Here is a 27268-nt window from a genome sequence, read left to right as displayed (position 1 = left end):
ACATTCTCACCGTGAGTTGAAATTTCAGGCTTCCCAGATCGTTCGTTTGTCAGCGATCAGGGGTTTGATGTCTTCGACGTCCATGTTTTTGTCGACGTCTAGCCTCCAGCCTCCAGCCTCCCAGATACTTACCTACGGCCTGCTTCTTCCGCACGAACCGTAGTTCGACGGGTTTGTGTTCCTCCAGCAGTTCGACGAGCTCGGCTTTCCTCATGCCCCAAAGTATCTGAGCCCACGTTCCTTCGCTCGGAGCTTGAGCTGGGTTGTCGTTGTTTCTCTTTCATGCCGAGCAATCTCAGCAGCAGAGGTTTCCTCAAACGAGAGTAACTGATCACTCCGTGTTTTTTGGCAATCCTTTTCAGTTCTCAAACGGTAATCATCGTTGCTATATGAATGTGTGAAAACCTTTTTCTAAATGAAAAATAATTATATTCAGATGTGAAGTCAAATCTCTAATAGGTTGTTCGCTATAGTCAGGTGTGAAGTCAAATCTCTAATAGGATTTTCATCGCTATGTTCGGCTGCGAGTCAAAATCTCTAGTAGTTTGTTGGTGTGCGAAGTATGTCTCGCTGTTAAATGTTAGCAACCCCGTCAATACGTTGGATAGTTAAACTTTCAACCGACTTTTAAAAAAGTAGCGTTTTTCGTGATGCATGTTAGATTTTTATTCTGAGCAGTCTGTTGCGTTCGTTGAGATAGTCTCTTTTCGTCAAGAAGATGAGATGGCCTTGTACCACGTCCGCTCCGTGGGCTTTGCAACGACGATAATGGCATTTCACGCCCACGCCACACACTTCGCACGTGTAATTCACGAAACCCTTTTGTATGGACATCATGTGTATGCCGCAATATTCAGTGGTGCATTTCATGCCGCTGGTTTCGGGTTTTCCTAGCAACACGTACTTGCAGTTATATGGTGCGCGTCTTCCCATCTTTATATATATACACATAAATATATTTTAGTCTAATTGTTTGACGATCAACACGGTCGCCACTAGACCCAGCGCCACGAAAATCAGTTCACTGTCTTTCTGTTCGTGGAAGGTGTGTAAAACTGTGAGAGGGTGGGTTCGTTGCCAAGAGGTTCGAGTGGTTTGCCGATGAGCAGGTAGTATTATCGCATGGCGTTGTCGACGTTCTTGAACGTTTGAACGGCATGGTTTTCACACGAGAGTTGGTCGTTGATGAACTGTATTCTCTGCACGCATTTTTTGGTGCACTCGGTTTGCGTGGCTTGCAGTTTCTCCAAGGCCAAATCGTGATATTTATGTTCCGCTTCCATTTTGGCTGCGTTCGATGTTCGTAATTTGGAGAAGAGATAATTGCTGCCTGAAAATGCGAGGGCGTTGACTAATGCACCACCAACCATCATGGTGATCGTAGCCATTTCTTTTTTATATATAAAGATTACGGTATAATTCCTTGTTTCACGAGAATGTCCTTGGTGGCCATCGCCATCCCTAAGTCCATGACTAGCAGGACCATGTCCTGCACGTTGAAATCGAGTTTGATCGTCGGCTGTTTGAGAACCATTTTCGTTAAGCGAGCGTAACCTACGGTTAGTCCGGCGACTACGGCGGCATGATATGCATCGTTGACGAATGTTTTTCCTTCAGACGTGTGTGTATATATAAAATATATATATCTTTTTTTATTTTTTATATAACATAACATGCGGATTTATTTCTAATTGTGATTGCGTCGTCTGCTGCTGGTGTGTTGGTGGTGGTGGTGGTTGCTTGTTATTATTATATAGCAGCATAACGACGACGACCACACTTAATCCAGTTGTTGCCACGGCGGCAACAATCCATGGAGTATTATTATATTTGTGGTGCTTGGCTAAACCACCTTTTCTACCGGCGGCGACTTGTTTAGGATTCTTGGTGGTGGTGACTAGTCATACTGGTGTCGTCGTTGTTTCCTCCATCGGCGGATGCTTTGCCGTGATGATCACCGCTGTCATCGGAGCTAAAAACATACTGTATCTGTGGTACAGCACACAGCTGACAGCATTCAAAGCGTGGTTGATGAACGGATCTTTCTCGAGATCTCCCCACAGGTAAAGTCGACGTTACGGTGGAATGGGAAAGAAGTACGACGCTACGCCAGCATAGACTTGCGTTATGACAGAACCTATGTTTTTCGTCATTTCTATCTCGCTTACTGCTTGTCGATTTCTTCGGCTGGCATTTTGTGAATTTTATCGGGAGTGTGGTCGCCCCCACCAGCCAAGTATTGTTTTGCCTTGCCGCTGACCGCGAACGCCACCAGTCTCTCTCGCTTGTCGTTTTTATTATTATTATCATCGTTATCCAACATTTGTTTGAGCAGTTCATCGCACTCCATCTAATAATGTAACAAGCGAGGTTGGGGAATCAAACCAGCAGCATTTGGTTTTGATTGATCGTGCTCGGATTGTTGGTGATCATCACCGACTGACGCACGGCTTTGACAATGAGTGGCTCTCTTGATCTTCGGAAAGGATCTAGCTTTCGTCCGCAATGCGACATTGTTTATATTGAAACTATGTATATTATAAGTTAATTATAAATAAAAAAATGACGATTTCGACGTACACCAGCTGAACGACAATGATGCAGCAGCAATGGACACCTCGTTCATGGGGGACACCGTGGGCAACAAGCTTTTAAAGCAGGCCATGGACAAATATTACGATGCTTTAAAGCGAGATAAAAATTACGTCGAACCATTGGGTCACGACTATCCGAAGTTCAAAATCGACAACGAAGGGATGCTGCGATTGAAAGCTCATCCGGAGGTCGATCTCATGAACAAACACATGAGAAAACTGCTCGCCCTGTCAACGCTAGCCAGTCGCTGTGGTGGTAGTCAATTGATCCGCGACGAACTAAACCTGCGAGAATACGGTGGTGCACGACCCAAACAACTTCCACCGAAGGTCGTCCGAGATCTGCAAAATGTAAGGACTGAACTCGGTGATGCTAGCGCTGCTGATCCGAGAGAAATGCCCCAGCGCGCCAAAGAAGCGTCGGACGAAATCGACAAAAATATTGGTCACATACTCGAACGAACCTTTGCCCGGTTTTGAATTTCCTCTTAGGGAACTTCGGGGTTTAGACGAAGTCTTGAAAAACATGGGTAAACTGAACGACAAGCACATCGATCGTGAGAAAAGAAAACTCAGGATCGTGGACGACGACGAAGCCACGAAAACATCTTTGAGAAAAGATTGCGCGACCTGGAAGACAAGAGACGGGTCAGATTGGAAGCCGCTTCCTCCAAACGGGAAGCCCTCCGATCGCAGATCAGCCGCGTGCGCAAAACCATCGACTGAGGACACCACGTCAGCCGACAGGATCCGAATTCTGTTCCAGAGACAAGGTATCACCATCGCCAGCGTTCTCACGGCTTTAGGCTTCATCATATCGACCCTGGTCGTATCGCTGACGGGTGGTGGTGGTACACCACCAACACCAACAAGCCTATCATCATCATCAGGCGACAACGTCAGAGACTGGATAAAAAAACATTTGAAATCTCTCGGTGAAGCCCTGGCTAAACTGGTCGGCAAAGCTGCCGAAGCGCTGCCTGGCATCTTGGGCAGCATCGTTTCCTGGTTGTTAGGCTTCTTGTCGAAAATGGTCACGTGACTCGGTCAAAACCTGTGGGCTTTCATCGTCGCCGTGGTGGGTCTGGTGTAGCCAAATGAGGCACAGTCCAACCGCAATCCCGCCGACCACCAGCGCCGTTTTGCAATCAAGGTGCCGCTGATTGTTTGCCTGCACGTGTTGGGGCAGCTGCTGCTGTTGTTGGCATGGTGGTGCTACTTCTACTTCCGGTGTCGGTGCCATGATGCCCGTTTCTTACTGCGACATGACTAGACTTGCGTTATTGACGCCCTGGTTCAAACCCAACTTTTGATCAGCGGTCGCGATGACGATTTCATTGTTGTAGCCCACCACTCTGTTCACCCTCTGTCGCATGTCACTCGGAGCCATGTACAGTCTCGCGCCGAACACATAGTCAACTTTCGACCGGGCGTATTCTAGCGGGTTTTGATAGCGTTCGATGGCATTATGAGATCGACCAGTCTAGCAATGGCATCCTCGACATTAGCCACGAACTGTTTCTGCACGTCATAAGCCAACCCTTCACGACCCACGATAATGGAACGCGTTTGCGTCTGAGCACCCAGCACAGCCCACACGTACGTTAGAATCGAATCATTCAATCTGACAACACCGGCACGAGTAAACCCTTTCGAAGTGTCCAACATGAACATTTTCCAATCGTCCGCGGGTCCCTGCTCAAACCTCCAAACGCGGCAATCCTTGCTGTCGAAAGCCATGTAATCGTCGTTCAACTCATTCGTCTTGACGTAATGATACGACTTGTAACCCCAATCTTTCACTAGCTGTTTGCTGGCTTCCACGAGAGACATGTTGTGAACGATTGGAATGCCCAAACCATGGTTCGGACCTGGCAAACGCCAATCGACCGTGTTCGGATCTAGTTCGAATTCATCGCAAAAGCGTTCGTATGGATTGTATACAGCATTCCACGCCTTGTCCTGCGGAATCGGGGCACTGATTTCTTTCATGATACGTCTGATCTGGTAGTACACGTGAAACGAGAATACAGACCGACTCAGCGCATCACGACGAGTGACGTTCAACATCACTACGCACCCGGTGGTCGCGCACCACATGGCGAAATTGAATTGATTCTGCCAGAACTGCATCGGGTTGTTAAACCAAAGCGTGTACCGTTTTCACAATTCGTGACTAAAACCCGTAATTTTTAAACACGTCGATGAACCGAACTATGAAATGCAACCCATCCTTTGCATCGACCACAATACTCGGTTGCGTGAGATAGGTAGCACTTATATTATCACTTTCAAAAACAGTCTGTTCGTCAATAACGTCCGCAACCAAATAACGGACGGCTACTACAGCGTGTGCTCGCTCAACGAAGAAATCTTCAAACCCATGGGAGCCGAACTCAAAATGAACGACACAAACGGCACGGTCATGTTAGCCAACAATGGAAGAAACGACTTGAGACTCAGTCAGCCGTTGGCTAAAACGCTCGGGTTTATGTCAAAAGACATACAACCGGAAACCACCATGACTGGGACGAAATTACCCGATCTCGTTCCGTATCGCGAACTGTGCATTCATCTCGATCAGCTGAGCACGACCGACAACTTTCAAGGCGAACGACCTTCCACACTGCCGAGAGCAGTGCCGGTGAAAACGGAAAAGTACAACGATGGCAGAACCGAAACGTTTTCGTTGCAGCAGTACAAGAAATTAATCTGAGGCAACATCACGGAATTGAAAATATCGGTTTAGACGTTAAACACGATCCCGTAAGTATAGGATATCTCAGCATGACGCTTCACATGCGGCAATGACGGAGTCTCATGGTCCAGGAACACGAGTTAGAAAATGCGCCAACATAGCGATATCCGACCTCGGGGACACGCACGGATTCGACAAACCCGGAGTCGATGGCAAACTGTACGTCTTCTAACTGAAAAACAGCATTTACAAACGCATCGAACTGCCGCCTTCTACTGCCGCTGGTGGTGGTGGCAACGTCCTAGGCAATTTCGTCGATACCGAAGGAGCGGTCAACAACACTGGGTACGACCTGATACGCAATGACGAGGAGGAATGGACGATAACCCCAGCCTTCCGCAGCAGGCTGTACCACCTGGACGAGGTTGTGACCACGTCCATCTCCAGAAACACGCAGTACATTCTCATCTTCAACGACGACAACAAATGGGTCTTAGTGCCATCCCAAATCGACTGGAATCTCAACATCACACTCGACTCTCCCTACGTTTTCACGGACAACAAAGATCACTACTAGACAAAAGTCGTGAACAATGGAACGCTGCTCGTGGCTTACGTCCCTACGCAAAGACGCAGCGTGATCATCAGCACTGTTTACGTGCGGGCGAACGTTAACGCCTACACCAGTCTGCAAGGAGTCACCATTACCGTGGAAGACACGATATCGCTAACCAAAATTTTCATACTCGACAACATACATCTCATGGGTTTGAAGTGCACGTCCGAGGAATTATCCGATAACCAATTGAAAACCATTTCGTAATATATTATATATAACCAAGATGAACAACCATCAACCCAATGTAACGCTAGCCGATCTCGGGGACACGCGGGGATTCGATCTGCCCGGTGAGGAAAACACCTTGTATGCCATCAGCCTACAAGATAACGTGTACAAACGACGAGAAGTCATCATCGAATCTCAGTTAAACTGGATTATTAACCTGGTCCTGACCTACCCTATCTTATCATGGATAAAAATGATAGTGGCGTCTCGCTAAAAATTAACGGGATACTGCTTGGGAGGTTTAATCCTGGAAGAAGAACGAGGACGAGCGTAAAGCCATTACTAGATCAAACGGCTAACATGTTAGTCCAAATGAGAAAAAAGTAGCGTTATTTATACTAAAATATACTTATGTGCCAGACTCGTGGATCAGTGTGATACAAGGTTCTAATCTTCTTATCGAAGTATTTCTTGGAGATGCCCCCAGAGTAGATATAAACCTTCTGCATGGGTTAGAAATACACTGGCATGATCGCCATCAACATAAACGTTGATGTATTTGTATACAACCAGGAAAAACCCTCACCGCAAACCTAGATATTATGATATGTGAAAAGGATTTTATTGACTTCGAGACCATTTATATATACGAAAACTTGTACCTCATCAGCTTAAAGTATATTCATCAAACATTGACTGAGGACCAAGAGTATATATACAGAATGGGACTGTACCCGGTCCTGGATGAAGTAGCAAAAACACTGGAAACTGTAGACGGGTTTCGTTTGCGACAGATATGCAAACAACAACTAGAACGTGAACGCGATATGCGGTCAGCATTACAGAAAAAATATCACAGGGCCGTCAATTCCGTGGACGGTGTTGACAGCGCTCTGGTTTCAGTCAGCATGGGATTAGGCGTAGCAGGTATCGGGTTATTATCCACCATCGTGGCCGCACCCGTGGTGCTCGGCATCGAAATAACAGCCGGAGTGGTAGGGTTCATGGGATTGACCCTTAAGTACGTGTCTCGCAGACTGCAACATAAAGCATTGAAACACGACGAAATTAGAATTCTAGCCGAAGCAAAGTTAAACACGCTAGACGATCATATTTCCACCGCGCTCACCAACTATAAAATCTCCAGAGAAGAGTTTCGTTTGGTGCTATCGGAAATCGCAAAATATCACAGAATGAAACAAGGGATTCGGACCAAGTTTCGTAAAAACGCTGTCATTTGCGAAGATGAGAAAAATATAATTCATAGAACAAGGGAAGCAACAGGCCCGACAGGTCTCGTTCAATGCTACCGAGACGACAGCGAGTCGACCCGGGGGAGCTGCCGAGAGATACGGTATGATTTATTGGAAATCAACATAACGTTGACAGCCAGCCAGCCAGCCAGTCGGGTGTACAAGCCGAGCCGAGCCACACACTGCGACTTGCCCACAGCACTCGCTCGGTGATACGGAGACGACGACCCGGGGGAGGAAACTGCCGAGAGATGCGTTTCATTCACTTTCAGACATCTGTAGCCTCGCTAGTCAGCCGGCCGTGCATCATCATCATTGCCGAGCCGAGAGACACACACACTTATACTCGTCCAAGGCGCTCGCTCAAAGCAGCCCCTGAGACGGTAGCGAGGTGTTGACTTCCGAGACCTGCGTTTCATTCAGCTAAAAACACCTCTCGCCTCGATAATATATAACAAGTACGATACGTTGGATTGTTAGCCTTCCGCCAGACCGATCCCATGCTCACTAAAAAGTGATTATTTCCTAAACTATTTGACCGATTTTCGTGAGATTATGCATGCATCTCGGCAGATGGTTACGCTATAGCAAAACGTCATTGGGAACACTCTCAATGACTTCATTAGATTAATTAAGACTTAATTACGACAAAAAGTTGGACATTTTGCCTTTTCCCGACCGACCCCATGCTCACTTAAAAGTCAATATTTCAGAAACTATTCGACCGATTTTCATCAATTTTTGCATGCACCTCAGTAGTAGTATACACAATGGGGCTACGGGATTAGGGACTCCTCAAGGGCTCAATTTAAAAATTGAGCCCTTGGGGGGTACCTGGTCACACTGAAAGGGTGACATAACTCAAAGTAAACTAATAAAATATATCAATAATATGAATTTAAGAAATAAAAGTTTATGCCTTGGGGATTCGAACTCACCCCCATTGCTCTTTATTTACACTGAAACGCGGATATTCTTAGCCTGTCCCACAGTCCCAAATACTTCACCCTAAGCCGAAACATGATACTCCCCCTCAACAGCAAATGTTGATTCTAAAATCGAGCATAGCGTTCATTTATGCATGCTTTTTGTTTTAAAATACATAAAGTATTGTCTTATCATAATGCATTCATTCAATGCAAAATCATAGTATTTAGTTTGGGGTAAAAAGGGGAGTAATTCATGGGCTGAAGCAAATAATTCCATCATATTGACATAGGTTGTTTTGCCACACTCCGAAAGTGATGCGGATGCTAGGATTCTTGCCTCTCAAGGCTGTTTTAAACACAGAGGCAATGCAGGTCACCAGTGTTAACGGCTCCGAGATGAGTTATATTAGGCGGGACTAGGCCAGCGCAGTGAGTGTTGATGTATTTACAAACATGGAAGTTACATTAGTCTCATGTTTTTGGTGGTTGATTCATTCAATATAATCACAAAAATATGGGATTTTGGTATAACATCTCAATACCATACTTGATTCCTATATATAAATCGCATTACAAGGCAGGATACAATGGCAATATGGTATAGCGGTAAGTTTGAAATACATTTGAAATTCTATTTAGTTGGGTTGTTTGGGGATGGTGAAGACAAACAATGTTCATAATTACTAATATTTATTTCATCGTTTATTACCTTAGATTTGATGTTTTCTTCACTTGCACATACTTACTAAACTAAGGCTTTGACGGTGTAGGTATGTGAAATGCTGCCAAGAGGGCGAGCGTGTGTGGCACTTCTCCAACGGCTTGGCTTGATTTTGAAATTAATAGTTAAACTCGGCTTTATACACTCCGTTGATTGTATCATAATCAAATCATTGAATTGGATATTCGTTGATTGGTTCAACTGGTATCGTATGATTTTTGATTTAATGATGTCACACAGGAATGAATCTCGTCATGTGTGCAACAATCACACTATACACCAATTGATGCAAAACGATCGCGTGATATCAGGCTGGGAGCGTCGCATTCTATATTTACTATTCGTTGATTGGTTCAATTGGTATCGTATGATTTTGATTTGATGATGTCACACAGGAATGAATCGCGTCATGTGTGCCTCAATCACACGACACACCGATAGGCGCAAAACGATCGCGTGATATCAGTCTGACATTTTTACTATGCGGTTTCCCAAGGTCAGCTCAGTACAAGGCCAGTCAACGGTGAAATGAGGTCAGCCAGGTATTTAATTAGGTCAACAAAATGGCCGACATTTCTGTTAAACAGATATGTTCCGGTCACTCACGTCAATGACATACTGGTTGGTCTTGAAAAGCGAATTGAATACTGCTTTGTAGAGCAGTCCAAACATATTTTGAAAACTCGCTTACAAAATCCCTGGCAGGGCTCGATATGAGAGATGTTAACCTACTTGCACCATGTGCAATCTAAGATAAAATCCTAGTTGCACCAGTCAAATTAAAGTTGAACTGCTTTCATTGCAATATGTAATGAAAGAAATATGCTGTTGAATTATTTAAATGTTATATTTAGAAGTTTACCCAATCAAAAATTTACCTGCACATGGTGCAAGTTAGACTAATAACTAGGCTGCACTTTGTAATATTGGGTTGCACCAGTGCAAGTAAGAAAGCACTAAATCGAGCCCTGCCTGGCCAAGACGAAAAGCTTTTGTTGAACTGCCACCAGGCCGTGTATTGCAGAGGATGGCAACAAGGTGCGGGGGTCAACACTCTTACCCATGTACAAGACAAATGTTATAGATAACACCTTCTTTATTTGCTTGTCACGACGTTTCTGATATTTTATAATGCTGATTAATAATTATAGTCCGTTTCTCTGCACTCCTCCCTCGTAACAAATAGTGAACTGTGTCAAATTTTTAATGATAGTTTGTTAAACAACTTTTTAAATTTTAGAACATAAATTCTGCAAACAAATCACAGAGTTGGTCTGATGTTTTGATTATGATCAGCGTTTCATTGAGTATTTTATGTTTATTAGTTTTCAAGTTAGATTGCAATTCATCGGTCCTCTTTTGAGCCAAACGGACTATAAATGAATTGGTCTCAAAATTCAGGACTGGTTATTGTACTAAGTTGCGCGATAGGGCGGGACCCAGTCAACAGGAAACGAGACTGTTGTGTACTCAATGTTTTGACTTGTAGAGAGAGTTTATTGCAAAGGAAAATCGAGATAAAGAAAGGAGTGTGCCTTTAATGCTGTGGTCGGGCATGATTGGGTACACCGAAAGCTCGTGAACCCACAGCGTACAGTTGACATGTAATAAAATACCATGCAATCAAAGGTATTCGTTCGTGACATGTACGCGATGACATCACATGTTCAATATTGCTCGGAATTAGATTCTTTCATTCTCTTCCATATATTTTATCTATTATCCATGGATCCTATGAATCTCTGCGAAAATTTATCAAACTGTAGTTTCCGTGAAGATCCAAGTAACAACTGATCTTCAGTAAGCCATGCTTGTCGTAAGCGGCGACTAACGGAATCGTGTGGTCGCCGACTTGGTTGACACATCGTATCCCAATCGATCGATGATCATGTTGTTGTTATATGGATTATCTGGTCCAGACTCGATTATTTACAGACCGCTGCCATACAGCTGGAATATTGCGGCAAAGAAATAAACACACTCACTAAAATTGTACATCAAATCGTTCACGAAATGTGTTTATTAAAGTTGTGTGTGAAACCACAAATGACACTGTGTCTTATATGCTTAATTGCTTATCGTGTAGAGAACAAACATATAAAACTCACCATTATTCCTGTTACTAGACCTATCTCTGTGTCGACATTGTCTGTCTGAGTACATTTTTTGACCAATGACATTCATTCATTGGGTAAAACATTAAAATCCATTGAAAAGAATCTATATTTTTGTAATTTACTCCCGTAATATCATTACAGATTTTCTTGTCTATAAATAGTTATTTTGATACATTCCCGTCGACCGGTCATGCGCAGTAACTGTTAGCTACGAATGTGTACTTCCTGTGGTCTAATGCACATATGCCCAGCGTTTGAGAGGTATACTCTAGTACTGAGTGAATTTCGCCTGTATTTTCACATGGAGGATTATGAAGGCGATTGGGTTTTCGAGTGTTGGTCATAATACGATACTACAGATGTCAGTCGTGCCTGACTCCCTCCCTTGGTGCGACTTCCTCCCGTACGGCGTATCTCCCGCACCACTCCCCCTCCTCCAATTTCAACGGTGAGGCAAAAGACATGAAATCAGGAGGGTAAGGTTAGGGCCTTGCAACATGAAATTTAAGGGGGGATACGGGCGAAGTCTTTCCGTTCCTTTCATCACGGATAGTTAGAATAATCTGACATATCGTCAGCGGGCATCCCGTATCTAAAAATAGCATAAAGGCGATCAAACACTGCATAATCAAGATTTTAAAGAGTGATTATTATGCGTAAACTTATTAAATGATGATGATATGCGACAAATACAATACTAACTCAATCTACTTACTTTAAATAACCGTAAGCAGAAAACACTGGATGAAATAGTTGCTGCTGTGAATAGTGTTTACATTCACGTATCCAAGCAGTAAAAGTTCATATGGCCCCGACAATAAGCCGAGAAAGCAGCGTGCAGATCGTGCATGGTTCACTGCGCCTGATAACTATTTGCGAGCAAGAAGTGACTTCCGTAAAACTATGTCAATAGCAAACAAAACTTCACTTGTTGAAGCAAGTTGAATAAGCAAGCAAGTAAAATATTATGAAAAGGTACTCCGAAACTGACTGCCTTGGGAAAATTGATGATTCAGCAGTTAAAGTCACATTCTTAAATGGGTACATGAACGCAACTCAACATATGTGATTTAGGGCGAATATAATCACAAATGCCTGACCAAGTTGTTGGGTTTTTTAAATACATAGTGCAAAGCTGATGATAAAATACGTCAGTCGCAAGAGTCCCCCCAAAAGATCAGCCCCTGAAGAATTCCCGTTTCGGGGCTTACAATGAGCTCGCACTGCAAGTGTATCAGTGGCGGTGGGGTAGCCTAGTGGTTAAAGCGTTCGCTCGTCACGCCGAAGACCCGGGTTCGATTCCCCACATGGGTACAATGTGTGACGTTCATTTTTGGTGTTCATGGCGTGCTATTGCTGGAATATTGTTATTGTTAGAAATGGATTCGAACCCGATTGATTAACTACGGTGGTCAGTGCTTCTCTGTTGAGTAATTATTGTCCAACTTGCATATAAACTAACGCCCGAAAGTAACGTGGCAGCCGATTTGAAGATCCATCGCGAAAAAAAACAACATAAATGACCATAATAAATGGTAATGTAAATATCAATATGTGCTAAAACATTGTGCAAACAGTCATAGCAATACAATGAACAATGGAATAAATATGGCTGGTAATGTCCATGTGGGTTACACAAAACAGTTGGTCAGCTCGGCACAACATGACTATAGGCGATGCTGTGTGTCACCATTGTAGTGGGTGTGACCTCCATTGGCTTGCATGCAGGCAAATACTCACCAACGTCAGTCGCGTGATGACGTCACATGGGATTCGTCGCTATTCTTCATATGGAGGGCCACAATGAGTTCATCCCGGGAGTTGAGAAGTTGTTGTCGCCGTCGAATTGGTGTGCTATGGGATTACGGTCTGCAGAGCGAGGTGGCCTTGTTGACGTTAAGGACGTTTTGCACGACGTTAACACTATGGGGCCTCTCGTGTTGGAACACAATACCCTGTGGCTGTTAAACACGGCAGGGCACTGGACCTCATCTCTGTAGCGTACGGCATTCAAGTTACCAATGGCGTCCTCTCGTTACCATAAATGCCCACCACAGTTTGGATATCGTTTGTGCATGTGCAATTATCATACACTCAAATCACGTGTTTTCTGGAAAAAAACCCCACTTTTTCAAAACACCCGAGCAAAGAACTGCAGTCACAACACAGTTTCGTATTCTGGGGGGTTTGTGGATTGGATTTGGATTGGCCACGTTATGGTAAAAGTATCTCTCTTTCAACAATTTAATTTTTTAGGTGCCAAGTGACCCGTGAAGATCCGGGGTAGAATAGGTCTTCAGCAACCCATGCTTGCCACAAAAGGCGACTATGCTTGTCGTAAGAGGCGACTAACGGGATCGGGTGGTCAGGCTCGCTGACTTGGTTGATACATGTCATCGATTCCCAATTGCGCAAAAAGAATGCTCATGCTGTTGATCACTGGATTGTCTGGTCCAGACTCGATTATTTACAGACCGCCGCAATATAGCTGGAATATCGCTGAGTGCGGCGTAGAACTAAACTCACTCACTCACTTAGGTGCCAAGTTTCTTCTGGACGTCAGTTTAGTTTCACGCCACACATGTTAGAGGGTCGGGTTCGAACCCCTGCTTGGCAGGGTTAAAATATTTGTATCTAGCTAGCAGACAATCAGATTTGTGGTGAGACACCACGCATGACTCACAAACCATATAATAATCATTTCAACTGTATGTTTCAACTGAAATGTTAAAGATTTAAATAACAAAAAACCTATTACTTTATCAATATTGATATGAAATAATTCGTTAACATAGGTATTAAGTTCCACTAATAACATACTTTGTGAATTTAATTTCAATCAGGTATTTAAAAAGTGAACTGAAGTGGGGGTGTTACTTCATCGCTTTGAACACATATCGACGTTCGTTCTTCATTGAAATGATTAATTCCTTGCGAGTGGTATCATTACAAGATCATAGATCCTATATGCTGAAACACTAAAATTTAAGAGAACGATAAATATTAAACTGAAGTTAGAAACGCACAATTTGTTTACTACAAATTGCTCGCTCGGCTTGATCGTAATAGATGTTTGCATGAAATTAAATGCTTTCAAAAATAATATACATAGACGAATAAGTAAAATAATATTTCACAAAGCAAATAAAACTTGCTCTGTAGCCTTCAAATACCTATGAATGATGTGACATAGTTCACTCACACTAAGTCCGATAGACTTTGTTTGAAATATAATGTTACCCAAACAATATTAATGTATGCATAAATGCATAGGTAAGATATACTCATGCCAATAATGGTTGTTACCCCTCCCCACCCTACAACCCCCACACACCTCACACCCCACCCCTCTCAAATTAAAAAAAAAATGAAGGGGTGACAACCATTATTGGCATGAGTATAGTATTAAATAAAGCTGAATATTTTACGGAATGTATATGAGGATCATATAAGCATAGAAAAAAGATGTATTTTCGAACGAGTTATTGTTACAGCTCAAGTTATAAGTTCCAATATTTTATTTAATTATTTCTATTAGTAGTGTTCTTAGGACAAACGTTATTAGAAAGCAGACACCGATAAACATACATTATAAAGAAACAGTGACTGTTTATATAGTCGACGGTATTTGGTAGGAACATGGGAAATCACAGAATCTGTGTCATAAAAGTGGGTGATTCCATTACCATCACACATTCCTTTCTTCTTCTAGGACCAGTCCATTGTGCATTTACCATAGTGCGCAAGGGGGGTGAGGTTAGAGATAGAAAGTAACTACCATAAATAAACAAAAATAAACATCAGTTAACTCAGTTCTGTTCGTCTGGTCAATGAGTATGCCGGAGCACCGTCGAAACGATATTGAACCGATGACAAAGGTCTCAGTTCGCACAGCAACGCCGTTAGGGGTTCGTCATGGTACACAGATCATTTAGAAGTTATGACGTAGAGCAAGATGGAGGTCATGCGGGTTGACCATTGTTGCAATGCCAGTCATATCGATTTTGAGGGTTTTACTATTATTTAAGGTAGATGCCCATTGTTCACATGTAAGTCATGAGGATTTGCTATTGTTCTTATGTAGGTCATGGGAATTTGCTACTGTTCACATTGTAGGTCATGAGGATTGCCCAATGCGCATTGTTCACGTGTAGGTCATGAGGATTTGCTATTGTTCACATGTAGGTCATGAGGATTTGCTATTGTTCACATTGTAGGTCATGAGGATTTGCTATTGTTGACATGTAGGTCATGAGGATTTGCTATTGTTCACATGTAAGTCATGGGGATTTGCTACTGTTCACATTGTAGGTCATGAGGATTGCCCAATGCGCATTGTTCACATGTAGGTCATGAGGATTTGCTATTGTTGACATGTAGGTCATGGGGATTTGCTATTGTTCACATTGTAGGTCGTGAGGCTTGCCTAATGCCCATTGTTCACATGTAGGTCATGAGGATTTGCTATTGTTCTTATGTAGGTCATGAGGATTTGCTATTGTTCACATGTAGGTCGTGAGGATTGCCCAATGCCCATTGTTCACATGTAGGTCATGAGGATTTGCTACTGTTCACATGTAGGTCATGAGGATTTGCCATTGTTCACATGTAGGTCATGAGGATTTGCTATTGTTCACATGTAGGTCATGATGATTTGCTACACATTGTAGGTCATGAGGATTTGCTATTGTTCACATGTAGGTCAGGATTGGATTTGCTATTGTTCACATGTAGGTCATGAGGATTTGCTATTGTTCACATGTAGGTCATGAGGATTTGCTATTGTTCACATGTAGGTCGTGAGGATTGCCCAATGCGCATTGTTCACATGTAGGTCATGAGGATTTGCTATTGTTCACATGTAGGTCATGAGGATTTGCTATTGTTCACGTGTAGGTCATGAGGATTTGCTACTGTTCACATGTAGGTCGTGAGAATTGCCCAATGCGCATTGTTGACATGTAGGTCATGAGGATTTGCTATTGTTGACATGTAGGTCATGAGGATTTGCTACTGTTCACATGTAGGTCGTGAGGATTGCCCAATGCGCATTGTTCACATGTAGGTCATGAGGATTTGCTATTGTTCACATGTAGGTCGTGAGGATTTGCTATTGTTCACATGTAGGTCATGAGGATTGCCCAATGCGCATTGTTCACATGTAGGTCATGAGGATTTGCTATTGTTCACATGCAGGTCATGAGGATTTGCTATTGTTCACATGGAGGTCATGAGGATTTGCTATTGTTCACATGCAGGTCATGAGGATTTGCTATTGTTCACATGTAGGTCATGAGGATTTGCTATTGTTGACATGGAGGTCATGAGGATTTGCTATTGTTCACATGCAGGTCATGAGGATTTGCTATTGTTCACATGTAGGTCATGAGGATTTGCTATTGTTCACATGGAGGTCATGAGGATTTGCTATTGTTCACATGCAGGTCATGAGGATTTGCTATTGTTCACATGCAGGTCATGAGGATTTCGTCACCATCACAGATTTGTGTGTTCGTTCTATGGTCAAATAGTTTAGTAATGAGAAAACTACTAATAAGTACTATAGTGGTGTCGTATCCTTTTTGCCTTTATATATTTGTATAAAGTATATACTGCTCTACTGCTGGTATTGCATTCAAAGCAGCTGTACTGTGTAACTACCACTTAAACAAAGCATAAAGCAAGCAATATACTCAGCATGATGTTACCGACAAACCTTTCAATCCTAGAACCAATAGATACACATTCGCAACGTTTTTCAACCGTGTCATAGGTCGCCAGAATTCTAGCAGGACCACCACTTCCATCGAACAACTTTATAGACCCAACAAATATGGTGGCCCCCTTCTTGGGAATAAGTTCTAGGCGCGCAACACTTTCTAATCCTGGAATGTTATTCCTTCCCAGAATCACGTGTACTTTGAAATCGGTTGACTGACCGTGGTCAACGGAGGGTGTGTCGACCCCGACCATGCTGACATTTCTATTGGCAACCATCCAAGCAATGGCGTCCTCGTGGTACCCCGGGAAATGGAAAGTGGAGGGAGTTCCTGGCTGGTCTGTGTTGAAGAAACGTGTTTTGTTTGGATAGCGAGATCCCCATCCAGAATTCATGATGACGATGGCACCGTGGGGGATTCGACCGTGTTTTCTTTCATACGCCTCAAAATCAGATTGGGTGACTCTGTAATCTGGATCCGCTTCCGCTTGTGACGTCACATCTAGGATAACAGCTGGTCCAATCAGACGGTCTGCTGGAATTTCTTGTGCCCTCCACCCACCCTCGAAGAAATGGGAAGGGGCGTCTAAATGTGTGCCGCCGTGCTCAGGGGTAGCAAACCAGTTACGTTCATACCTGAAAGTACAAACAAACAACGCTACTGAAAATTATGTTTTGAAGTAGAGAATTTTAGATATCTATGCATTGAAAAAAACATCAAAATATGAGAATGAATCAGACGTACAAAGATTTCAAGAATCGAACGTTTAAAGTGGGAATCATATTGTCTTCACATATGCAGGATTGTAGCACCTGTGTTATGTATAGTATGTGTGACGTATTGAACTTAACCAGTGAAGATCCGTTTTAGATTTGGTCTTCAGCAACCCATGCTTGAGGCGACTAACGGGATCAAGTGGTCAGGTTGACACATGTTATCCTATCCCAACTGCGTAGATCGATGCTCATGATGTTGATCACTGGGTTGTCTGGTCCAGACTCGATGATTTACAGACCACCGCCATATACCTGGAATATGCACGAAGGCGTCCTCGAAGTGGATAGTATAGTGGTTAGATCCCCAACCACATTACACTAAAATGATATTTGATGATGCCCTGCTTGATGCAAGGATTTAAAGGGATAACACAAGTCGTGGTCAACGGGAATACTATTTGTAAGTGGGTATCCAACATTCGTCACCACTCGCCCCTTTCCGTAACCCCCAAGAAAACTCGTCCCCGTCTCGATGCCTGTTATGTGCGAAAATACGACAAACCAATCAGAACTCGCGTAATGTCATTGTTTAAAAAAAATCTTGAAAAATATGTTTCGTCATATTGAAAGTACAAAGAACGTACTCACTCATTCAACGTAGCTAACAATTGTTTTGGCTCATGTGCTGTTTTTTAGTAAGGATAATGCCATGGAAGGTGAGAGATTCAAATCCCCGCACGTGCGTTTGTTTACATAACGGCTCTCATGGGTCTACTGCTTGACTCGTATTTGATGAGCCTGCGCAGTACACGCGTTTATGACAAGTAGGCGGGGCAGGGAATCTAGACGAGTACGCCTGGTTGCTACAGGTAGATTGGCGAGGAAGCCCGTGCAATACATGCTGACCGTGGCGTGAACTCAATACCGCTTCTGTTTAACACGTGGCTTGTAGAGTGATTTACTTCAGCAAGACACCATCTCGACACGAGTCAATTTTTTAATGTTTGCAGATTTTAATGAATTTAAGCATGGGCAAATTGTTCATTCTCAGGCAAGGGAGTTAGCCTACAATGTTATTATTTATATGGAAAAGACGTGTGCAACCAAAGTAGACGCTATGTAAAAAACTTGCCTTTCCAAGGCAACTTTAAAACGTATTAAAGCAGAAGGTGATAGGGGTGCGAGTAGGCCTAATTTTATTAGTCCAACCAAGTTGCGCAAACCCAAAACTTCCAAGCACAAACTTAATGATTTTGACCGGTGTGCAGTCCGTCAATTTGTACAAAGTTTATATGGAGTACAGAAGCAACTGCCTACTCTAGATATGATATATGATATGGCAAGAAGCCAATTGCATTACCAGGGTTCCGAGGAAAGTTTTCGGAAAAATCAGAAAGACATGGGATTTAGGTGGCGAAAAACGCAGTCAAATCGTAAGGTTTTAATGGAACGAAAAGACATCGTTGCAAAGCGCATGCAATACTTACGTGCAACAAAAAAATGTCGAGATGAAAATCGAACAATCATCTTTATCGATGAAACATGGTTGCATGTACACCACATTGTCCCAAAATGTTGGCAGCTTGATGGTGAGGTTGTGATAAATGGGGTTCAGCCTCCGTCCGGTACCGGACCTCAGCTTATTGTTGTTCACGCAGGATCCGAAAATGGTTTTGTGACAAATGCTTTACTTGTATTTGACTAAATGCTCAAATCAGCAGATTATCATGGCGAGATGAATTTGATATTTTTTCCAAATGGCTGCAGGAATAATTGATCCCACACATTCCACCCCACTCCGTCATTGTTATGGATAACGCGCCATACCACAGCAAGCAAGTGGACAAATGTCCAACAACGGCTAACAGAAAAGATGATATCAAAGCTTGGTTACAAAGGCACAATATTGCATTTGACGATAAAATGCTCAAAGCCGAACTGTTGTGTCTGGCAAAATCCAACATATCGGACCCTTTCTATAGAGTAGACACTATGTTGAAACAACATGGCCATGGTGTACTATGTCCTCCTCCTTACCACGCAGAACTGAACCCAATTGAGTTGATTTGGGCCAATGTAAAAAATTATGTTGCTAAACAAAACTTGCAGTTCACAAAAACTTCGCTAAGAGTTGCCATAAACGAGACAATGTCTGCAAACGGTGCCAAGGACTGGTTGTAAATGTTGTAAGCATGTTAAAAGCATTAAAGATGGCTACTGGCAACGGGAAATTGCAGTACAAGAAGAAATTGACAGAATAGTGATCGAAGTAGGACTGGCAAGTGATTCAGACACTGAGACCGATTCAGAAAGTGACGACTAAGGCCCGAAGTTCGCCTGAATCAGTAAATTCCATAATGGATCTATTCGGTATTTGACCCCTCTGTGGAGAGGATGCACCAGAGTATATGCCGATTATACATCCGTTTGTAAACATAACAAATGTTCTTTTCGAATTCTCTAGCACTTGTGTGGGGTGTTTTGTGAATAAAGTTATATTCGTCGTGGTTCAGTTTCTAAGGATATTAGCTGTACACGCACTTAGTATGATATAACAATCAAAACACGATTCGCACGAGGAAATTTAACTTTTTAAGTTTTAGACGACAACCTGTTTCCCTCATTTTTCAAATGGAATGTTCGTGAGGGCGTTCCCATATCTGCAAATTGGGGTCATTTGTGAGGTCGTTGCTCATCTAATAGTAGTACATCAGTAATTGAGTGTATTTCTGGCGGTCTTGCGGGCTTCTTTTGGAGATTGTACGTGCGCTTCACAAGATTTGGGGAAATGTGATCATTAATCGTTATGAGTTTCAAAACAATAATATTATATCTTTGTATAACTAATCAACTTTAATCTTAAACACCTGATCTCTGAGGACATTTTAGTCTGACGTTTTTGGGGGTCATTCATAGTTTTTTTAGCGTATTCATTTTACAATTGAACCAGGGGTATGGCAAGGTGGTTACACGAATGTTCAGTTCGAGAAATATTTTTAAGGTCATATTTGAGTATCTGCTTTGCGACTTAATGTAGCTGAATAGCGTGACGCTTTATCCATAAGCCTACCCCACCGCTGGAACAGGAAACGTGTGTACAGAGTGGCAAAAGCTCGCACGCGCGCATGTACGCACATACACACACGCACTAGTCATGTGGTTTATAAGTACAATACTTTGGAACGTGATGTTTAGCTCCGTTTCACCTCGCTTCGCCTTCTGAGTACGTCATATGGAAAACACCTCACTTCGGGACAGTTATTTTAACTGGAAGAAGAATTTAGTTTCTCGTCAACTAAATTGATTCATGTATATGCCAGTTTCACTTTACTTGAAAATCTGGTAAATGCAAAACGTCATGAAGAAGTTTCAGTATCAATACACGCATGTACCATCTTTCTATGTGCAAAGAAAATAGTCACATTGAAATAGAGTGACTGATGCAATGTTTCACAATATCCAACCAACCAACCAAACCTGTGACCAAACTAACATCTTGTACATACAGTAAACCTGAAGAATGGGCCATTCTCATGACACGTAGATATTGTAACTGCGATCGGTGTTTTTAGCCTGGCCGACTTGCTGGTCCATGCCTTCATATTCCATCGGCTTAGATCGATGCTAATGATGTCAATCACTGGATGTTTTCTTCCGGATACGATTACTTACAGTCTGTCATTATATAGCTGGAATGTTGCTGAGTGTGGCGTCAAAGAACAAACAGCAAACAAACATAAAAACAATTGCCATGGCATCCATTTATATAATCACATCGATCAGAATTGTAGCAACCACTATTCTGGAATCTGTCAGTTCAGATGAACCCGGCCTATTATTGTCTCCGCTAGATCCTCTGTGGTTTTAAGTTAATTCGTTCAGTTGCTGATTACGGACACTCATCATCTGGGTGCCATTTTCACCTTACGTCTACTACACTATATATTCAAGGTATTTTTCTTAGACATTACAAACGTATTCAGTGCTGTACACGATGCATCGAACTATTGGTGGATAGCAATTGTTGAGTTTCCGAAAGCAATTAATCGATGGTAGAAACAAAAACTATCGATGCATCGATAGTATGTGTGACTATCGATAATTTAGTAATTGACTTCCGTTGATAAATGCGCAGCGCAAAATATAGGAAGTACCAGATTCGTTCACTTTGATTTAGAGTTATCCGCCCTTGTTACCTCTTAAACAAACATGGCAGCAAACACGGTGTGTGACTTATTATTTCATATAAACTATACATTCATTTGGAAATGACTTCAAATGAGACAATTTAAGGAGAAAAACTATTGCAATAGTTAGACTGCACTTTACGGGTCCCCGGAAGTTTTCGCTACAGACATGCGCAGAAGCCATATTTACCTCGAAGCGAGCACTAACGCTGACGCCATTTTTTGTTTACTCCAGCGAATAACAACATCGCTGTTGTCCAAATTACCAAATTACCCTTGGATACTAATCGATAATCTTCTCTAGCCCTTCGTTCCTCAACAAGGGTTTGTAATATTTTCTAGGTTTGTCAGTGGCAATGTTTATTCATATTCTAAGAAGACGCTGACATAAAAATACCCCAGTAATGTATTGTTTCGTTGAAATGAAATATTTTAGCCCTTAGATGCTTCAATATATCCTTCTTTTTCCATTTTCATTTACAATAAACAAAATAGGTACGTTTGCATGATATGTAGCACAGCAAGAAAACAAATATCGAAACGCTTCACTTACCAATACACGGCGGATAAAAGTAAGAAATGTAACGAAAGGATCATCAGAACAACGTAAATATTTCTTCCTCACAATGTCAACTCCACAAAATAACTATCATACAATCCTTTCGTAGTTCTATACCTGGGCAGGGACGCTTTCACCGCTCTCCACGTACTCTCAATTTTATTAGTGCACGCACCATTCTCTGCATTCACAAATTCCTTACTATGATTCACTGTCACATGCTCGTATCCCATCTCATTCAGCCTAGCATACGCCTTCCAACAATCAGAATGAATTATCGATCCCGGTCGCACCCACTTTCTCAGCACACTCAAAAGGGTATCTGCATCACGCTTCCCCACAACTTCCAAAAACATCCTGTTACTTTCTTTCTCGATACCCCCAAACACCCACACACCATCCACTCGCCTTCCTGAAACTTTCGCTTCCCAAATTTACTCTCATCAATCTCCACTTCAATCCCTGGTCCACCTATCATCTCATTCTCCTCTTCCATCACAAACAAACACACATCTCTGCAATAATTAAACCAGTCAACCAAAGTGTGATCAGACCCCAGACGCAACTGCACTCTCACAAAATTCTCTCTCACTGGTTAAACCCAATAAAACGTCAATTTCATAATTTCACTAACGGACAAATGAGACTTAAAAAAACAAGAATCACGCCTTGCTACAATTTTATAATTGCATTTTTTATTTGAGCAACGCCACACATAACCCTCACTCCGACTCGAATCCTTTCGCTTTCCTATACTCCCACTGTCACACTTCACACACTTCCCACTGAAATTTCCAATCAAACCAAACGCTTCCAACCAATCCATCAACTTTCTCTCATCTCTACACAACTTCTACAAATCATCACACACCATTCTCCTTACAGCCATAGCTAAGCAAGTCAAATAAACAAGATTGAAATCAAGCGACAAGCAAAATACAACTCACCAACCGTGCGCGTTAAAGTTGTGGCAGTCGTAGTAACCCACTACCTTATTTACGCCCGTTCTCACTAATGAGGTGCAAATGGGTAAGCGTCGTAAGTCAAAAATCAACTACACAAAATCTATGCAAAAACATTTTATTTAGACAGTTTGGTATATGGTCTATTACATATCACTTTTTCAGCCACACCATTTTACAAATAACCATACAGCTGTTATCTAAATGTGGCACCTTGAATTATAAAATATTATCACCTGATACGTACGTGACTAGTTTTTCTGACTAGAGAATTAAGTGACAATGTGATAAATTATTTGAGTAACCTATCAAATATTCCGCATGAGTTTGGCGATTTAGTAACACACATGTCTGCTCAAAAACTTTAGAAGTACTTTGACATACACATTGTAAATCATTATTACTCAGATTGTTTTTTTCAAAAATACCAACAAATTGCAAAAACATTCTAAAATCAAACCTGATAACTAGATTAGCCGACAATCTGAGGGCGTAGTAGACCAAAAATGAGTAGCAAAATATTTGATCGATAGCCAGTTGCAACAACATAAAACTCATGAAAATTACCAGTCACTTTTTGCAGTACAAACAGTAACGTATGTAGCCCAACTTTCAATTGTTTCAAATAAGATTTTTATTATGAAGAATAATACTTTTTCTTACCTAAAACATCGATTAAAACACATCAGCATCGTTTTCTTCAGGATTACAAGATTCTATCGTTTCTTCCTTTACAGTTTTTAGTACTACATAAAGACAATATCAGGGTGATCAATATTAATCATCATAAATTTGGCAAAAGGAACATAACAAGACTGTATCCTCGATCGTTCTTTCTCAAGGAAGGCGGGTCCTTTTGCTTTCCGAATTTACCGATATTCTGTCTGAATTTCTGCTCTACGTTTTCCCACTTGAAATAAGAAACAAATGAGTAACGTATGTATAATACATTTCGATACATACGTTACCCTATAATTATGCTCTTTCACATAACAAAGACCCAGGACTAATCCAAATGTTATTACAAATATATAAACTCTGTCTGATAAGCTACTAAAGTACCTTTCATTTGTACATCAATCCTTCCATCCCATTAAACAATCAAATATTCATATCAATTTTCATATCATTCAGAGGGTGACCATCTCTTTCCCAACACATAGCTCATTATGTGAAAATAAAAGGACATTAAATAACACTGATTGCCAGTTTAAGTCTGAATGTTTTTAAAAAAAAACAAAGTTTCTGGCTTCAAATGATATGACATTTACGTTTGAAACCTTCAACAAATGTTGTTACCTACGTTACCGTTGATAACGTATGTATCAGTTACTTTAGCATGCCTTGATCGAAAACTGGACCACCAAATGATGCCCTTAGCATCGCTTTCCTGTTTGTTATGATGGTAGTTAAAACACACAATGACAATTTGAAAGAATTACACTTTGTAACATGTTTAACATGACGTCTTTAATTATGCATGGTATCACCTGAATTTTAAACAACATTACCTCATAAAACTGATGTGGTTTCTCTCTCAAAATGTGTCTGCTGTTCGATGACTGTCGCCACATGAAGTAGGTATAGCCAAAACCTAATCATATTGTTTCGAACACTTAATTCCGTACTTTCTAGTAACGTATGTAACGGTTACGTATGTATATTTTCAATGGTTTTCATTTTCATTTTTGCAAATCTATACACACTACTGATCGTGATATGAGCTGTTTTACAATGCTAGAAATGTGTGTTGTTGGTATAATGTTTTGCGTGAAGTGTTATAGAAATTGAAGTAATTATTGGCATGATAACGTATGTATTGCTTGATTTCTACGCATCTTGTTTGTGGTGTTGAAAAGTATTTTTTCCAATACTGAACTATACTTATAGTTAAAACCTGTCGTAATTGAATTGGTAAATGTTTTGAGTATAAATAATTGATACTGTACTTCACTTAAGCCAGAAAGGTACGCTGCTACACTGTCATCCAGAAAAACACAACGTATGTATCCAAAGTTTGGCGACAACATTTCAACACTCTATAACTATTCCGATTTGGATGGTTTGCCTTCTTATTCTCATTTGAATGCAGCGTAATAAGTACATTGTTCTTTAAATATTCAATCTGAAACCCAAACTGCAAAATCAAAATGACAGTATTAACTTAAGTGAATCGTCTCCGACATGGCGACAGTAACGTACGTATCGTTTTGCCAACTTTGACTTTTCCTGCATTGCCAATATAAGGACAGATGACCCGAAACAGTGTTTATTGGCTAGGGCGAGTATAAGACTTTGTGAATAATGCAAATACTGGGCACAATATTTGTTGGATTATGAACAAATGGCTGGCGACATCAATTGCACCTCATTAGTGAGAATGGGTGGGTGTTTAAGAGCAAAATCAGCTGCACAACTCGTGTCCTTTATTTTAACTACTGATTGCAAAAAATGCCAATGGCAGCGCTCCATAGTCGATGTCCGCCATAATAGCTAAATAGGGGTAATTCCAAAGTAATTCCTGTTTTTATGAAATACTTACTCCTACAGGGAAATTTGGCATTTCTCTGAAAGTCAGGGAAAAGTCAGGGAATTTTTATATGTTTTCAAAAGTCAGGGAATAGTCAGGGAATTTGGGGTTTAAGTCAGGGAAATTTAGGGTTTTGGTCAGGGAAAAATAAGACTCAGAATGTTGCTAATCAGGTATGGTAGTAGTCAAAGTCAAAGATGCAGCACTTGTTACAGACATTTCATGAAATAAATTACAGTTCAGATAAGAGATTGCTTTTAAGCATAACAGCATGTTTTACATAAAGCCCTAGATTACATATTACATTTTCATTTCTGGAGGATAGAATGGAAACAAAGTCACTTGAAGGATATTTTAACAGATAATTATTTGGCATGTATTGTTTTCTTAAATCAGCATAATGTGAATTTTATCTTCTACAGCTGGGTGACATAACAGACATATTCTTCTATGAAGCACAATCGGTTGGATTTGTGAATCAAACAATATGAAACATATTTTCCGGGTTAAAATTCCAAAATTCTGGGAAACTGACATAAATTTGATAAGAGCCTTCTTAGCATGAATGCGGGGGATATAGTCGACGCCTTGCCCGTCTGTCTGTCCGTCCATCCGTAATCATTTTGTTTCCGGAGCATAACTCGAAAACAGTTCAATGTTTTTAACAAAACTTTGCAGCTATATCAAACAGAACCTAAAGTGGTGCCTTTTGCTATTTACAGATTTTTGTCATATCTATTTTTCTTGGTTTCCATGGAAACACTGGCATATTGAATTTGTCTAAAAAATGAAGTTGAACTTTAAGTAACTGTCAGATGTTTTGCTCTTTCATATTTGTAGGGGCTGGGGGATTTGTCATCTTCTGATGACTCTTGTTTAGTATGGAAAAACACTAATCCGAGATAGTGATTAACAATAGATAATTGCCATTCAAAAACATTTTTCTTTATAGGCAACAGATCAACCTCTTCTAAACATAACTATGTTAACAGATAATTTTCCATTCATTTGTATACTGTTCCAAAATATTATAAATAGTATGATGGCTATGGTGGTTTCTTGCAAATTGTGAAAGCCCATATTGGCCAAAAATACCCATATGTTTCATTGTTAAAGTACAGCATAGGTTTATAATATGCCCTATGTTCTGACATTTGCTGTTTATTCACAAAATTGAAAGTGGTTTAATGATGTTCAGATTCTAGTTGTCATGGTTGTACTGAATGTAAAGTTATATCTTGCATGTTTATTCTTTCCAAATACGCCTTTGATAATTACAACATTTGGTGATAATGAAGAAATGTGTTCCTGACTTTGAATGAAACAATTCAATTAAATCATTAGTTTCACATTTATGCTCTTTGTCAAAAGCCTTTAATATAAAATACAAAGTTTTCAGATGATATATTACTGACTTCAGCTTAGAATATATATTTGATGGTCACGCTCAAATGTATCTAATAGTATTATGTGACATTGTAGCAGGAGAGTCCAG

General features: G+C 41.2%; 1 protein-coding gene and 2 long non-coding RNA genes across 5 annotated transcripts in view; 1 reads left to right on the top strand and 2 right to left on the bottom strand.

Annotated features, from left to right (window-relative positions):
• The window catches only part of LOC124284607 (isatin hydrolase-like), a 34621-nt gene extending 17596 nt beyond the window's left edge, over nucleotides 1–17025 (bottom strand). For 2 of the 3 annotated variants that reach the window (XM_046720713.1, XM_046720711.1), the window contains exon 1: nucleotides 16816–17025. In XM_046720713.1, the coding sequence (XP_046576669.1) occupies nucleotides 16816–16906 (91 nt within the window). In that variant the 5' untranslated portion in view covers nucleotides 16907–17025. Of the gene's footprint in view, nucleotides 1–11814; nucleotides 12358–16815 lie in introns of those variants that run through there. The other variant, XM_046720714.1, reaches the window with a different exon arrangement.
• LOC124284609 lies at nucleotides 374–10838 on the bottom strand. Its single transcript, XR_006900595.1, has 3 exons — nucleotides 10438–10838; nucleotides 5569–5573; nucleotides 374–385 (listed from the first exon to the last, which is right to left on the bottom strand). It is a non-coding gene; the product is annotated as an uncharacterized LOC124284609 (long non-coding RNA).
• Nucleotides 14507–16313, top strand: LOC124284608. Its single transcript, XR_006900594.1, has 3 exons — nucleotides 14507–15148; nucleotides 15806–16064; nucleotides 16127–16313. It is a non-coding gene; the product is annotated as an uncharacterized LOC124284608 (long non-coding RNA).
• Nucleotides 17026–27268: the final 10243 nt, after the last annotated feature.

This window comes from Haliotis rubra, unplaced genomic scaffold (assembly GCF_003918875.1).
Source record: "Haliotis rubra isolate DU_JTF1 unplaced genomic scaffold, ASM391887v1 Scf34, whole genome shotgun sequence".
Classification (NCBI taxonomy): domain Eukaryota; kingdom Metazoa; phylum Mollusca; class Gastropoda; order Lepetellida; family Haliotidae; genus Haliotis; species Haliotis rubra.
The sequence above is the reverse complement of the archived record's forward strand: the minus strand, read 5'-3'. Positions and strand labels throughout refer to the sequence as shown.